At 49.5% G+C, this 15,691-nt stretch overlaps 1 protein-coding gene across 1 annotated transcript; it reads left to right on the top strand.

Moving 5' to 3' along the window:
* Positions 1-3,590: 3,590 nt before the first annotated feature.
* DRAP1 (DR1 associated protein 1) lies at positions 3,591-15,475 on the top strand. The gene is made up of 7 exons (XM_080985812.1): positions 3,591-3,786; positions 8,458-8,530; positions 9,329-9,422; positions 10,390-10,509; positions 11,731-11,818; positions 13,189-13,277; positions 13,771-15,475. Exons 1-7 carry the CDS (start codon positions 3,745-3,747, stop codon positions 13,916-13,918), a joined length of 654 nt encoding a protein of 217 aa, XP_080841938.1. The 5' UTR covers positions 3,591-3,744; the 3' UTR covers positions 13,919-15,475.
* Positions 15,476-15,691: the final 216 nt, after the last annotated feature.

Below are 15,691 nucleotides of genomic sequence, written 5' to 3' on the forward strand. Positions count from 1 at the left end.
AGGGGCTTCTTTTTTTGCGCTTCCCAGTATTTGAGGATTATTGTATCTCTTCGTCCCAAACCTAAAATATCTGAGGGCACGGGGGTGGGTTTAAAACACATCTCCTCTCACAAATGGCAATCCGCCATGTTGGGCATTGTTTCCTATGGGGGTCCGGAGTGGTGCCGGTCTAGCAGTTGGCTTCTCTATGGAGCAACAGCCCCCCTCTAAAATGTGCTCAGGCTGTTAAGAGGGCGGGGGGTTTGTGTGTGTATCGCGCGCGGAGGATTCCATTTTATACCGGAAGTGACGCAGAAGGGCTGGTTTCCCCCCCCCCCGCTTTCTTCCGGATTGCGCCTAAGTGTTTTGAGTTTTGTTGAGAGGTGGGTCCGTAATAGCTCTAGGCGCAGCTACGTTGAAATCCCTTCGTAGTTTACACTGGGGAATAAAGCGGAAAACCAGTTTAGTTTGACGTTGGATGTGATGTTAAGAGCTCCGTTGGCATCGCAGCCCTTCATGGTATAACCACGGCTCCCCAGCCCGCCCATCTGCAGTGCGGGGATCAGAGCACTGGACTGCCTGGCAGTGCTCTCCTGAAACATCACCCACCCACACAAGTACCCGCGATGCGAGGATAATATCATTGCAGGGCTGTTGTAAGCCTCACTTTCAGCCACTGGGAAGAACTGGGAATGTTATTGGAGGGTGGGGTGTAAATTCCTTAAATAAAATAATTTAAGGATGGAAGCATTGGGCTGCACTGCATTCTGAGCTTCTCAGCCACACACACTACTGCAATATAAAGATGACAACATTGCAGGGCAGATGTAAGCCACAGGCTCTAAAAGCCTAGGGTAACGGGGCAAACAGGGCCACATGGCTGTCACTTAGAGCCGCTCTCTCACACACATGCCCAAATGTTTAAAAAGGACAACCACAGGGCTACCTTGTAATCCCCTCATAAGAATATAAAAGTGGCCCGTCTAGCCCATCATCCTGTTCTCACTGTGGCAATCTAGATACCTCTGGGAAGCCTCCAAGCAGGATCTGAATGCAACAGCAACTCTCCCCACTTCTGACTCCCAGCAAATGGTATTCAAAATCAGTGGCATACTTTCCACATGGTGGAGGCAGAACATAGCCATTGTAGCTGGCAACTCAGCCAAAGCCACTGCCACCTCACCATCAATATAGGGATAATAACTACGGGCTGTATTTGCATTTATGGCGCAGTGTTTTAAAAAACTAAAGTAATGTTTCATTCCTGCTACTACTCCCCCCGCCCTTCTTTTGTATGAATGGTTGGTTGATTGAGTTCTTGGTTTAGGTTTGGGGCTCCTCAGTGCCCTCCTCCGCCTTGAAATTGCCCACTTGCTCTCAGCCTCTTGCATCGGGGTCCAGTTCCCTTCGTGGCCCAGAGAAAGATGGCAGATAGTGATCAAACCATTGCAGTTGCTTTTCCTTCTGCTCGCTCCTTTCCTTCTGCTTGCTGCCCCCACTTTGGAAGTGAATGGATGGCAATGGAAGCAGGAGCAGCAGGAACAGCATTGTCCCCTCCCCTCAGGCACTGGCAGGTGCTAGATGTTGCCAACTCCTGACTTCAGACCTTGGGAAGGGCGTGCTGTTCCCCTATCACAACTGGGCTAAAATCCTGCATTTCTCTGTTCTTTCTGAAATACAGCTGCTACTTTTATTTTGCAGGAAAAGGGGGAAATTTAGCATCAAAACTAACTGGCAAGTCTCATCTGACAAATGAATAAGCAGTCTACTGTTTTGTTCAGTCTGCGCTACAAGTGAGCAGAGCTAGCATACAGGTCCAAAGTGGCATTCCTCAGCTTCTTCTTCTTTTTTAAGTAAAAAGCTTGTATATAAGGAAACAAGCTGGAAAGCTTTGATTGTTCACAGAGGCCTGGTTTTTTGGGGGGGCGAGGGGGTGGTTTGCTGGATCAGAAATGGCAAGCTTAGGATCACACCTTTAAATTGTTTATGTACAGTACACAAATCATGCAGGAAAAATGTTTTTTGCTACTTTGGGCGCAGAATGAATTGAGTACACAGTACATCTGAAACTGGTTTTAAGCTCAGTATCCCAACAGTCTAGATTTCCCCAACACTGCCACTCAGGAAACTTGGTAACCCGTAGGTCAGAAAGTCTTTACATCAGATCTCAGATCAATTCCTGAAGATACCAGGGTGTTGTAGGCAAGCTGTCTCTCTCACTGCACTGACACTGTGACATACCTTATAAGTTTGTCATAAGTGTTTCAACCCAGCTAATGACACTGTTGTTGGAATGGAAACAACAGAGCAATCCTGTGTATTGAAGGCGATGGAAGCTGCCCCACATTATTTAACTTGTTTTCTTCTACATATATATTCTGTCATTTCTCCATCGTGGAACCTAAGGTGGCGTACAAGGGTTCCCCATCCAGGCAGGAACCAACCAAAAGCTGCTTATTTTCTGCAAGGTGCCTCGTGCTTTTGGACAATACTTTTTATCATTGTACTTTTCACATATCAAAAGAAGCTGCCTTTGGTTTTCCTTTTGGATTGAAAAGCAGGGCAGAAATTAATTCAAAATTTTAAAATAAATATACTTTTCAGGCAAGCCTTTATAACATAAGGCTGATCTAATGCCCACTTACCTGGGAACAAGGCCCATTGAACCCAGTGGGACTTCTTTCTGGGAATACAGAAAGATTGTGCTTTAACAAGTAAATAACTTATTTACGGGTAAGCCTGTGCAGAAGGATTGCAGCCTTATATCAATTTATCTATCTGTTAATGGCAGCTGTCTTGTACTCAAATGAATTTTTTAAATTGCTGCTATCATTTGATTGTTACATCATAGTTGTTGCCCTTTCTTTCTTTCTTTCTTTCTTTCTTTCTTTTTTCTTTCATCTTTGGGCAGCTATTTTATGAACATTTACTTGACAGTCATCCTCGTTGGACACAGTGGGACTCCCTTCTCAAGTAAGCATGATTAATCCCCTTAAATGGCAAACTACTTCGAAGCGGGATAGCATGAGACTCTTAAGACCAGGGTCGTGGGTTGGAGCCCCACGCTGGGCAAAAAGATTCCTGCATTGCAGGGGGATGGCCTAGATGACCCTCGTGGTCCCCATGCTCGTATGAAACGAGTCGTGCGTGCATGTGGCTCAGAAGCTCCCTCTCCGTCCCCCTTCGAGCTTCTACTTTGGGGGGAGGGCGGAGGGAGACTCCTGCTTACCTAACTTTGAACTCGAGTCTAGGGGGTGGAGGCCTTCCAGAAGTGGTTACCCCGCCCCGCTACTCCCACCACCCCTGACCATTGGCCCTGCTGGCCGGCGGGGTTGATGGGAGTTTGCAGGCAAACGACCTGTGCGGAGTCCCAGGTTCCCCCATCTCCGCCTTTGCGGGTGGGCTGGGGGCTCCCGCTTTGTGCGCTCGTTCCTTGACGTGGCAGGCAAGCCAGCCTTTGCTGTCCTTTTGCTCCTTCTGTTCCGCGGGCACCGCAGGATGTGTGTCTACTGATGGTTTGTTTTTATGAATGGGCCTCGCGCTCTCGGGGGAAGGAGCGCCCATTCATGCCTTTCTGCCTCGATCCAGGCGGCGTTAGGACCCGCGCGGCGGGCGGCGAGGAGGAGGAGGCGGCGGCGGAGGCTGCTTGGCCGGGTCGGGCGAGGCGGCTCCTTCCGAGGTGATCCTGATCCGGCTCTTCGCTCGCTGCAGGCCCGGCAGCAGGAGAAGGAGGAGGGAGAAGGAGAAGGAGGAAGAGGAGAGGAGATGCCGAGCAAGAAGAAGAAGTACAATGCGCGCTTTCCTCCGGTGAGATCCCCCGTGGCTGCCCTCCCCCCGCCTGCCTTACCCCGGGGTAGAGCTTGCACCAAAGCCCGGCCCGCAGCAGCGGAGCCCCTCTTGCCCCGGAGGAAGGGAGCAAAAAGTGCCGGGGCTGCTTCCTGGACTGCCACCCTCCTCCCCACCCCACCCCGGCCGCTGCAGAATCCCCAGAGAGTTTGAGGCTGCGATCTTAAGCCCGCTGAAGCTGGGGAGGGGGGACCCCATTGAAACGGCTGAGTAGACACGGCTAGGGTGGCTGCCTAAATAAATTAATCAAGGCGGCAAATGAATTACTTCCCTTTTACTTGCCCCCCCCCCGTACCTCCCGTATGCTTCAAGCAAGATGTGGAAAGGGGGGGGGTGAGAGAAAAGAAAGCAGGTAATACAGACCCCTCCCTAAAAGACACTCGTGCCTGCTTGCCTATAGAAGTCTTAAGAACCCCTTATTTTTGCTGTTTATTAGAATAGACCTGGTATGGGGAAGCTTTGGCCTTCCAGATGTTGCTGAACTACAACTCCCATCACCCCCTGGCCATTGGCTGCTGGGAGTCATAATTCTGCAACATCGGGAAGGCCAAAAGTTCCCCACTCCTGGAATAGACACACAAGCCTGCTTCCCCCACCCCCACTGCCTTCCTGCTCCAGGGAATAAAATGTAACCCCGAACACACAGGCAACTGATCCCTCCGCGCAGAAGAGAAAACCCATAGGAGAGGTTTTCTGCTTTAGCAATTCAGTGAGTGTAGCCCGTTTTCCAATAAAATACAAAACAAAATCCTCCTTCGAATAAGCTTGATGCGCCTCCAGATGTTGCTTGATTGCAGTTCTCATCGGCCAGAGCCAGTGTGGTCCCTTGTCACTTGTCAGGGATGACGGAAGGTGTCATGCAACAACAACTGAACAGGGACTGGTTCCCTGACCTGATAGACAAACCCCCTCGCCAATGGAAATTGGCTTTTGTAGCCCCTGTGGAAGATGTGCCCTCTGCTCTCTGTGGCCTTTGCAAGATACAATCTGGCTCCTGAGGAATCCATGACCCTCCAGAAGTTGTTGGGACTACAACTCCCAACATCCCTGAACATTGACCATGTTGGCTGGGGCTGATGGGAGTTGGAGTCTGCCCACATCTGCATGGCCACTAGTTCCAGAACTGTTGTTGGACTGCAGCCCCCATTGGCCCCTGCCAGCATGGTCAGTGGTCCAGCAACACCTGGAGGGAAGCAGGTTTCCCTCTCCTGGCATGGAATAGGTCTGAGTTTATTTCCTCTGCTATTTGCTAATGTTGATTGTTGGGTCCTGGGCCAACCTGAGGTCTTATAGTAAGGCTTCTTGGTGGGTGCCTCTTTTGTAGAAGGGCTTTCTGAAGAGGGGGTGCATTTTCTTTTCTCTGTCCAAAGTGCTGCTGCTGGACAGTTTTGGTGGAAAACCTGGGTCCTTGTGTTTGGAGCAAGACAGATTATTTTTGTCTCTTTGCACCTTTCATCATTTTATAAAACCTCTTATCCTTCCTTCTTTCCTTCCTTCCTTGGTCCCAAAAACCTTTTTGTGATTGAGTGATCAAGAGACTGCTGATCACCCACATGTATTCCAAGCATGGATGGACTCATGATACATTTGTATAGGACATTATTACAACATTGGCTGTTTTATCTTTTCACTGCCTTTTGGGACAGTGTTTATTATTATTATTATTGTTATTGGCGGTTCACAACTTAAAATTGCAATATAAAAAACACAAAATACATAATAAGAACATGAATATGATTATGTATTTTAATTTTAATTTTTACTTTATTCTGCTTTGTCATTTGAAAAACAATTTGGTTTAATTTTCCTAGCTGAATGTAAGATTTTATATTTCAACTAATTTTTTAAATTAAATTAAAATTTTAAAAATCTGGAGGGACACATGTGAGCCTCTCCTGGAACATGTCCTGCTATCCTTTGACTTGTACAAGCATGAGAGTTGTAAAACCCATGAGATTTACTTCGGAGCACAAATGCATAGGATTGGGCTTTCCTTAGGGTTGAGAAGCGCGTGACTTTGCAGGTGTTGGTAAATTCCAACTCCCATCAATCCTCTTCCTCTGTCTGAAATTTCAGGCCGGCCAGCGTCTTTCCCATCAATTGCTGCCTGATCCTTTTTAACTGGAGGTTATGGGGTTTACCTGGAGATCTGGGACCTTCTTCATGTAAAGCATGTGTTCTTGCACCCTAAAACAGAAACAAGACTCCTGCCCTCATGATTCTGGATAAACAGCTAATTCACATAGGAAACTGCCTTAGACGTGCACACTTCAGCTTATACCCAGAACAAATTTAGTTGGTCTCTAAGGTGCTATTGGACAATTTTTAAATTTATTAATTTATTTCGACTGCGTCAGACCAACACGGCTACCTGCCTGAATCTGCCTTAGACAGAGTCAGACCACCAGTCCACCTAGCCCAATATAAACCAGAGATGGGGAACCTCATGCTGGGGAGCAGATGGGGCTCTCTAAGATGTTCAGCCGGGACCTTGGGACTCTCAGTTGACATATCTGCTCCCCAGGCCACACCCCATACTGGCCTCCCTCCCTTCCTTCCCTGAGTGTTTTGTCTTGGCTCGGCTGAGAAATGTCCTTGACTGAGATAAGGCCTCTTGCTAGCCTGGGTGGAGAGTGCGTTGTGTGTGTGAATTTGGCATGTTGGAATGCAGCCTGCTCCACAAAGGCAGGAGTTCTATCTGCTTTTTGCCTCTGGTCCTCCCCCTTCCAGAAACTTGTCCACAAGGGATTCTGGCCTTCTGCCTAAAAAGCATTCCTCACTCCTGGTCTACACTGATCTGGAGATGCTGAAGACTGAGTTTGCATGCAAATCCTGTGTTCTGGCGCTGAACTATGGGTCTCTCCACCCAACCCCTGTGAAGCTAGGCTGGGCATTTCCACTTCAAGCATCGCAATGCCCCAGGTGCCCCACTCTCTTGCCCAGCAGTGGATCCTAGCCTTTCTTGACTCTGGCAGACAAGGGTGCCTGAGGGCTGTCCTTCAGCAAGCCCAGCAGCACAGTCCTTCCTGCCAACCCATGGGACAACCTGGGTGCAATGCTGAAAAGCTAGCTTCCCGAGAGCAGTGTGTCTTTTTACCCAAGTTGGTTGTTCACTGGCAGCTCCCTGCTGCACCCCAGGTGCCAAGGCAGAGTTCAGGGGAAGGCTTTAGTGCAGGGCCGGGGAAATCCATGGCCGCCCCAGCTCCCATCAGTCTAGAGGGCAATAGGTTCCCCTTCCCTGGTTTAGTGCTTAGGAGAGATGCTGAGCCTTGGTCACCCAGTCCAAGTCACTTAATAGTATTCGGGGGGGGGGATGCACTCTGCATGTGCTTAGAGGAGCCCTTAGAGGTTTTGTTGTTGAGTTGTTTTTTTACTCTGTGGGCTACAGAGTTGGACCATTGGACTTCCAAAATAGATCATAGAATCATAGAATCATAGAATCATAGAGTTGGAAGAGACCACAAGGGCCATCGAGTCCAACCCCCTGCCGAGCAGGAAACACCATCAGAGCACTCCTGACATATGGTTGTCAAGCCTCTGCTTAAAGACCTCCAAAGAAGGAGACTCCACCACACTCCTTGGCAGCAAATTCCACTGTCGAACAGCTCTTACTGTCAGGAAGTTCTTCCTAATGTTTAGGTGGAATCTTCTTTCTTGTAGTTTGGATCCATTGCTCCGTGTCCGCTTCTCTGCAGCAGCAGAAAACAACCTTTCTCCCTCCTCTATGTGACATCCTTTTATATATTTGAACATGGCTATCATATCACCCCTTAACCTCCTCTTCTCCAGGCTAAACATGCCCAGCTCCCTTAGCCGTTCCTCATAAGGCATCGTTTCCAGGCCTTTGACCATTTTGGTTGCCCTCCTGTGGACACGTTCCAGTTTGTCAGTGTCCTTCTTGAATGATCCCCTGGGCTGAGGTTGAGTTCCAGGATTACCTCTTCAATTTCTAAAGTGTTTCCTAGTGTTTGCTTCTAGGGCCACCCAATGAGTGGTTGTTCCACCTAAGCAGAAAGCCTCCAGTTCAGACGTCACCTCTGCAGTGATTATAACCAGCACCTTGAACTAGACTTGGGAGCTAGCTGGCAAACCGGTGGCACTGATGCCCTCTGTCGTTTACCCCTGTTGGGAAGTGAGGCACCACCACTGTGGCCATGCGCACACATCACATTTGAAGCACATGGCTTCCTCCAAGGAATCCTGGGAACTATAGATTACTCTAAACTCAGCTACAGTTCCCGGAACCCTTAATAAATTACAGATACTTTGGGGGGGGGTCATGTGCTTTAAATGGATGGCATGCACACAGCCGCATTCCCTTGTTAATAGGGGTGAAGTACAGTGTGTCAAATTTGGTCTTCCAGCTAGTTTCCAAGGCGCCAGTTCAAGGCCCTGGTTATTATCGAGTGGTTGGAGGTGGGGGTTGTATTTTGTGATTCCACAGGCATGTAAAATGTGGTGACTACCAGGGATGTGATTCAGCTTTGTGACCAGCTAAGTTGAATTTTTTCAAACTCAGGAAGCAAAATTTCTAGATCTTACAGGCTGTTTGGCTAAGTCCAGCTGAAATCTGAGAAGCCAGGGTTCCATTTTAATACCCTCTTCCATTCTCCATTTTTTGTTTTTAAAAAGGCTCGAATCAAGAAGATAATGCAGACTGACGAGGAGATTGGCAAGGTGGCGGCGGCTGTTCCTGTGATTATCTGTATCCTTTTCGTCACATCGCCTGGATCCGCCCGCCCGCCAAGCCTTGGGGAGAAGTGCAAGGAGGCCAAGTGGGGGAATGTGTCTCGCCCCAAGGAGATGGCTTGAGGAACCTGTAGGAATTCGATTCCAACCAAACTAAGCCTCCTACATATATTTTGCTCTAGGAGGCATAGTTTGGTCAGAATAGTGCATGGGTAGGCAAACTAAGGCCCTGGGGCCTGATCCGGCCCAATCACCTTCTAAATCTGGCCCAGGAATCAGTGTGTTTTTACATGGGTAGAATGTGTCCTTTTATTTAAAATGCATCTCTGGGTTATTTGTGGGGTATAGGAATTCGTTCATATTTTTTTTTCAAAATATAGTCCGGCCCCCTGCTGAAAAAGTTTGCTGAGCCCTGGAATAGTGAATACACTTCCAGAGCTAACACTGAATAAATTACTTCTGGTAAATGAGCCACCATTGCCGCTAGAGGGCTGTGAAAATTTGCGTCCCAGGCATTTTAGACTCGTCTACTCATGTACTATCTAAAACCAAAGGGGCATATTGGATGCAATATGTGAATTTCCAGCAGGGACCTGCTGCTAGTCAGCCCCAGGCAGGATGGCCCGTGCTCAGGGATGAGGATGAAGCTGTTGTCCCACTATATTTGGGGGGCCTGACAAGTTCCCTAGGACTGGATGGGCAAATCTGACCTCAGGCAGCCTCCTGTGCGAGGCTTTGCACTCTCTGCACATTGTCAGGGGGTTGGGGGGGGTGGCTCCCTTCACAGCATCCCTTAACTGTAGGTCTCCCCAAGCTCGGGCGCTGGAGCTCTTTCTAGAATCGCTACTGAAGAAGGCCTGTCACGTGACGCAGTCCAGGAACGCCAAGACCATGACCACATCGCACTTGTGAGTACCGGCTGCACATCAAGGTGCAGGGGCAGAGCCAGTCATGAAAAGGTGGCGGATGGAGGCAGAGTTGGTGCAATCAGCTGGCAATTACTGACATCATCTCTCCTTGGTTTTTAATCCCGTTTTGGAAATGTGTATATTCCTTGTGGCAAGGAGTTCCCCAGTTCAGCTTTCCTCAAAGTAAGCACAGGCATTGGCTGTGGAAGTATTGCAGTTCAGCCTCCCCGTATCAGGCAGAATTTGTTGAGCTTCAAGTGCTTTGGCTTGAAGTGCAGAAAGTGTTTTTATTTTAAACTGTTTATTTCCCCCAACCATGCCTCTCAAAAGTATTTACTTACTTACCTCCTGTTATTTCGTCTTTTTCTTTCATACATGTATCTAATTCCCCCCTCCAAACTTCCCAGTTTCTCTCATTCCTTCTGCCCACTCCTTTTACACTCACTTCTTCCTTCTGCAGCAGCTTTAGACTGTTATCATATTCCTTTTTGTTTCATTTACTTTAAAAAAAATAACTTTCTTTCTTTCTGATTTCCTTCAGTACCTCCTCTGGCTTCTTCCTTTCAGAGGAGTGAGACCTTCCTTCCCTCCCCTGCCTCTTTCTCTTTCTCTTTATTTCTCTTTCCCACCCACCTTTACCAAGCATACAGGTTTGCTGGCATTGCTCCTCCCAAAAGTCAGAGGCCACAATGGAAGAGTGAGGAAGCACTGTGTGAGCTGTGGCCCTGAAGCACCCTTGAAAGTAGACTTAAGACCCACTGGTGGTCCCTGGCCCATTGGAGAAACATCAACAGTCCCACTAAGTTGAAGGCAGCTAGCTGCCTGCCTTCACAAATCTAGTAACCTTTATTTGAAACCATGAGGGCTAGAAACTTGTCTCCCCGTCCCCCTGATTTTAAAGAGAAGTTTTGTCACTGCATCAGCTGTGTCTGGATTTCCCATCTAAGCCTGTCATCTGGTTTTGCAGGAAACAATGCATAGAGCTGGAGCAACAGTTCGACTTCCTGAAGGACCTTGTTGCCTCTGTGCCAGATATGCAAGGAGACGCGGAGGATAACCTCATGGAGGGGGAGAAAGTTTCCAGGAGGTAGGAAGGGAGGGGAAGCCCCCATAGCATAAGGTCCCAGGTTCGATCCCCGATTGCATCTCTCCACTTTCCCAAAAATGGCCATTTGGCAGGAGATGGCTAAGATCTTTCTCAGCCTCAGACCCTGGACAGCCTCTGCAAGACAGAGTAGACAGTATGGGGCTAGATGGATGAATAATCTGATCTGGCCTAAGATAACCTCCTTCATAATGGGTGGGATGGGAGACACTGGAGGAAGTTCTGTCCCTCTCCCCTAATCTGATCTTTGCTAAAGGGGGGAGATGGGGAGGTTTTTCCCATAATATGAATACTTGCTTGCTTCTGCTTCAGGAACCTTTGCAATCATCCTGCAAGTTGGCTAGTATTGTCCTTGTTAAATTGTGAGTGGGAGGCTGAGGATGGGGAATTGGAGGCCCTCCAGATATTGTTGAGCTCAAACTCCCATCAACCCCCCAACCAGGGATGGCGGGAGATTAAGTAAACACACCTCCAGAGGACCGCAGCTTCCCCAGCCTTGTCAAGAGACCAGTCCGGCTGAGCTAAGACTAGAACCAGGAATTTCAGCTCTCAGTGACTACACATGACATGTGTTGGGCCGTAGCCAAGTGGCAGAGCATCAGTTTCTGAGCCGCTGTTTGTGTCTGCCAGGTGAAAGTGGAGACTTTTCCTGGGGAGGCTTGCTTTAGGTGTATTTAATTATATGAATCACTCCCCCAGCAAAAGTCCCTGAAGCAATTTACAGGACGAGTGAGGTGCAGTAATGAATAAAAATGCATCATTATATTCAAAATGTAGTCAAAGCAAAAAACAACAACACATCCCATCATTGGTGCTGCCCAAATGACCAGGAAAACAAAAATGTCTTGGCCTGGCAAGGTTGGTGCCAGGCAGACCTCCTTGGGGAGAGCTTGCTAGAGGTGCGGAGCTACCACAGAAAAGGCCCCTTTCTCTTCTCGCCACTCTCTGGAACTCCTTCAAAGGTGGGATGCAGAGAAGGGCAATGGGGGACATGATCTCAGGGTTCAGGAGGTTTATATAGTGGAAGGCAGCCTTTAGAGATAGGGGTCCTGAGCTTTGCAAGGCAGTAAAGGTCAAAGCCAGCAATTGAGCCCCGGTTTCCAAATGGTATTCAGGGGCAGCCCCATGACAACGCATTGCATAGCCTAACCTGGAGGCCTCTTCCGCACACCTGTCTCCACTTTCTTTTCCTCTCTGGTTCAGGGGCCGGAAACCTGGCACTGGGCGAAAGAACGGCGGCCCAGGCAAAGGGCGGGATCCGAAGCAGTCAGGCACAGACTCGGAGCAAGAGGTGGGCTGGCGTGGTTTTGAGTGTCTTCAGAAACTGAAACCCTCTTCTAATTGCAGTCCAGAAACACTTTTTAAAAAGTTAATTAATCATCTGACCCTGTTTTTCCTCCTCCTTTCTCTTTCTTTTCTCATCCCGCCTCCCTCCCTCCCTCCTTTAAATGAAATCCTGAAGAACCATAGAAAAATGCGGGCCGTATGGGCGCCCGCAGGAATTTTTCCGGGTGGAGTAAACCACAGAGAGGACGAAGCAGGTCATCCAGGGAGGGGGATCAACTGTATCGTCATCCCCCTTGGTGGATGCCCATGTACAGTCTCTTGACCCACTTTCGGTTTCTGTTTGTGTGAACAGAAACCCAAAGCGGCTGCTGTTCATCTTCCTTCCCCCTGGTGGTTTTGCTTGGAAAAACCACCCTCTTGCTTCGGCCCCTTCCCTTTCTGCTATCTATAGATGGTTAACTTTTTTGGAGCCACCCTTGCCTCATCTCAGCGGTGATTCTTCACAGGGGGGTGAAGTTGTGGCCTCCCCCCGCTTGCCACTGTGCTCACGGCCCGTATGCTTCCCCTCTGGGCCTGCCAGGCCGCACTGCCCAGGAGGCGGCAGCAAGGCAGGCAGGCAGGGACTGTTGTGCTGAGGCCTCCCTGCTCACTCACACTTGGGATGGGCAGCCGAGCAGGCCACAACCGCAAGGAGCGAGCTGAGCATAGCCAGGGGGCTCAGTGGGTGGGCAGTGAGGCCTTGGCAAGTGCCCCACAATGCCATGCCCCGATTCCAGCCAAACTTCATCGGACATACACAGTTTATTCCTCAATATTCCACCCTCTTTTCTTATGTTGTTTTAGACTGTCCAGCCTCCAAGCAGTGGGCTGAGGCAGTGATGTTGGTTGTATCCCAGGAGTGGGGAGCCTTTTTTCAGCCTAAGGGCCGCATTCCTTTCTAGGCAGCCTCCCCAGGGCCACATCCAGCAATGGAGGTGAATCTTCCCTTTGTACAGTAGGCTAGTTTGCCTGCGCACATACAAACCCCTCTCCCCTCCTTCCAAGCAAGCAAGCAAGAGGCATCCGGGTGTGGCCGGGGGGGGGGGGAGAATGGTCCTGAGGGCTGGATGGAGAGGCTTAGGGGGGCTACGCTTGGCCCACAAGTCTCAGGTTCCCCGCTCCTGTTGTGTTCAGTGCACTGTCCCTGCACAGCAGTGTGAATCGGGTCTGCTGGACTGGAAGCAGCCCAGGAAACACATTTCAGCTGCCTGCCTAGAAGGGCAAAAGATGTGGCTGCAGGATCCAGCTAGCTTGGTTGCTCCGAGTAAATGATAGGCTGGCATCAAGAGCATAGCATCGTTCCATGGTGACCCTTTTTTTCTCCGGCCTGTGCAGGACGACTCTGAAGACAGCGAGAGCAACGGGGAGGAGGAAGTGTCCCACATCGCCCCTCCTCCTGTGCGACCTGCCACACATCTCTCCACGTAATATTTTCAGTGTGCTCCTGCTTATTGCATTTGGCCAGTAGTGTGTCAGGAATTGTGGTTGGGAGCTCTGCCCTTTTAGCCGTCAAGCTGGGATTCAAGTGCTGTTGTTGGCTGCCTCAAAACTGTTGACGTCTGTGTGTTTTGGGGGCAGGGACTGGATGCCACTTTGCTATGGCACCAGCCTTGGCTTAAAGTCTAGGCTGCTGTTATTTGTTCTCCTCACCAAAGAAACCCTGATCTGTTTCTGAGCCTAGAGGGGACAGGGACGACTTGCAGCCTTCCAGATATTCCTGGGCTCCCAACTCCCATCAGTCCTAACAAGCATGGCAAATGGTTGTGAATGCTGGGAGTTGTAGTCCAACAGCGCCTGGAGGGCCACAGGCACACACCCACACACCCCAGGCCTGGAAAACATCTTCATCACCCCCAATCTATAGAAAAAGTGCCTTGGCCTGCACACTAATCCGACCCCCTTTTTCTCCCCCTGCAGTGCTCCAACACCGTATCTACATTTCACTTCCCCGCCGGTTCCCGCAATACCTCTGCCTGTCGCTGCACCAATGGGGACGGTGCCAGTTGCGCCCCCACCTGTGCCGCTTGCGCCAGCCCAGGAAGACGAGGAGGATTATGACTCCTAGCCCTAGTTCTGTTTTTTTGCTGTTGCCACTTTGGGGAGGGGTGGGGGGGAGGGGAGGGACAGAACAGGGTTTGAACGGGGCTGTTCTTAAATTTATTAAAAAACATGAAACTGTGGCAGGATGTGTGTGTGTTTTTGTTGTTGTTCTGCCCGCTTTTGCCCCCAGCCCCTCTTGCTACTTTGCTCCCTCCCCAGTGCTGAGATAAGCATCAGTGGTCCTTCACTCCCTGGTGCCCCAACACCATCTCATGCCCTCAGTTGCCACCACCAGGTATTTAGCTGATTGTTCTTGTTGCTAAACAGAAAACCAGAGACATGGACAGTTTTGAAAAGCAGATCCGTTTTTTAAAAAAATCAAGCTTATTCCTCCCTCCCCCAAAAAATAATAATACCAAAACAAAATACCAAAAGAATTAGGAGGGTGACTTCTTGCACCTTCTCCTGAAGTTGATACAAAGAACAAAATTGGGGGGGGGGCCAGTATGGAGTGGACCCATCCATTCATCCTCACACCAAAAACAATCTTGTCTTCTCCTGCTCTGGAGTGTAGGACTCGAACCAATGGCTTCAAGTTACAAGGAAGAAGATTCTGACTCAAGATCAGGAGGAAATTTCTGACGATAAGAGCTGCTTTGACAGTGGAACGGACACCCTCGGGAGGTGGTGGACTTTCCTTCCTCGGAGGTTTTTAAGCAGAGGTTAGGTGGCCATCTGTCAGGGATGCTTTAGCTGAGATTCCTGCATTGCAGGGAGTTGGACTAGATGACCCCAGGGGTCCCTTCTAACTCTACTATTCTATGATTCTATGAGTGTGCAAAGTGGGGGGAACACTCTGTCTCCTCCTGGCAAAGAGAGAGGAGACCTTTCTGGTTGGGGGCAGGGAACAGGCAGATAATGCCCAACTGCCTGGGCATTTATAAGCTGGCAAGCAAGTTTTAGTTGCCCTATAACTACAACAGGGGGTCCCAACCTCAAGTGAACCAGGTTGTCTCTTCATCGCCTCCTACCCCACTTTTAGGAAACAAATATTTGGGACTGCCTGAGGAGAAAGAGAAGGGCAGGATATGGCAGTGATGGGGAATAATACTTTGGGATAAAATTGGCAGCTTCCTTTATTTCACTCCCCTCCCTCCTTCCCCAAATTTGGTGGAGCAACTATGCCTTCCATAGGAGCACGAAGGCCATAAACTGAACAGGAGCTCCTTCCCAGCCCCAAAGCCCATGGAATTTAAAAAAAACAAAACAAGTGAATTTCTTAAGGGGAGCTCTCAATTGTCCCTTTGCAAGCGGAACTTGCTGTCAGCAGCAACAGTCATCTGATTGATGCTGGCAGTGAGCCAAGCATACACAGCCCCTTGCAGACTCCGGCAACCAGCTGATTGGCGCCTGCAAAGTGCGGGGTCTTTGCCAGCAGTTTTGATTTCAACTCGTATGGGGAAAGGAAAATGGGTGGTGTGATGTTGGGGCCCCAGAGAAGAAAGAAGGATCTAGCGCACCAATGTATTAGAGCAGGCATGGCCAAACTTGGCCCTCCAGCTGTTTTGAGACTACAATTCCCGTAATCCCTGACCACTGGTCCTGTTAGATAGGGATGATGGGAGTTGTAGTCCCAAAACAGCAGGCGGGCCAAGTTTGGCCATGCCTGTATTAGAGGATGCTAGCTCAACCAGCAAACAGCAAAGCTGCTTTGCAGGCCAGCAATGGGAGACCCTTACCCAGCACCCTCATGGCACCATATTGAATATTGATCTATTGCTGTCTCTGCCCCCCTGCC

Source organism: Podarcis pityusensis (assembly GCF_964106645.2).
Source record: "Podarcis pityusensis genome assembly, chromosome: 16".
NCBI classification, from domain to species: domain Eukaryota; kingdom Metazoa; phylum Chordata; class Lepidosauria; order Squamata; family Lacertidae; genus Podarcis; species Podarcis pityusensis.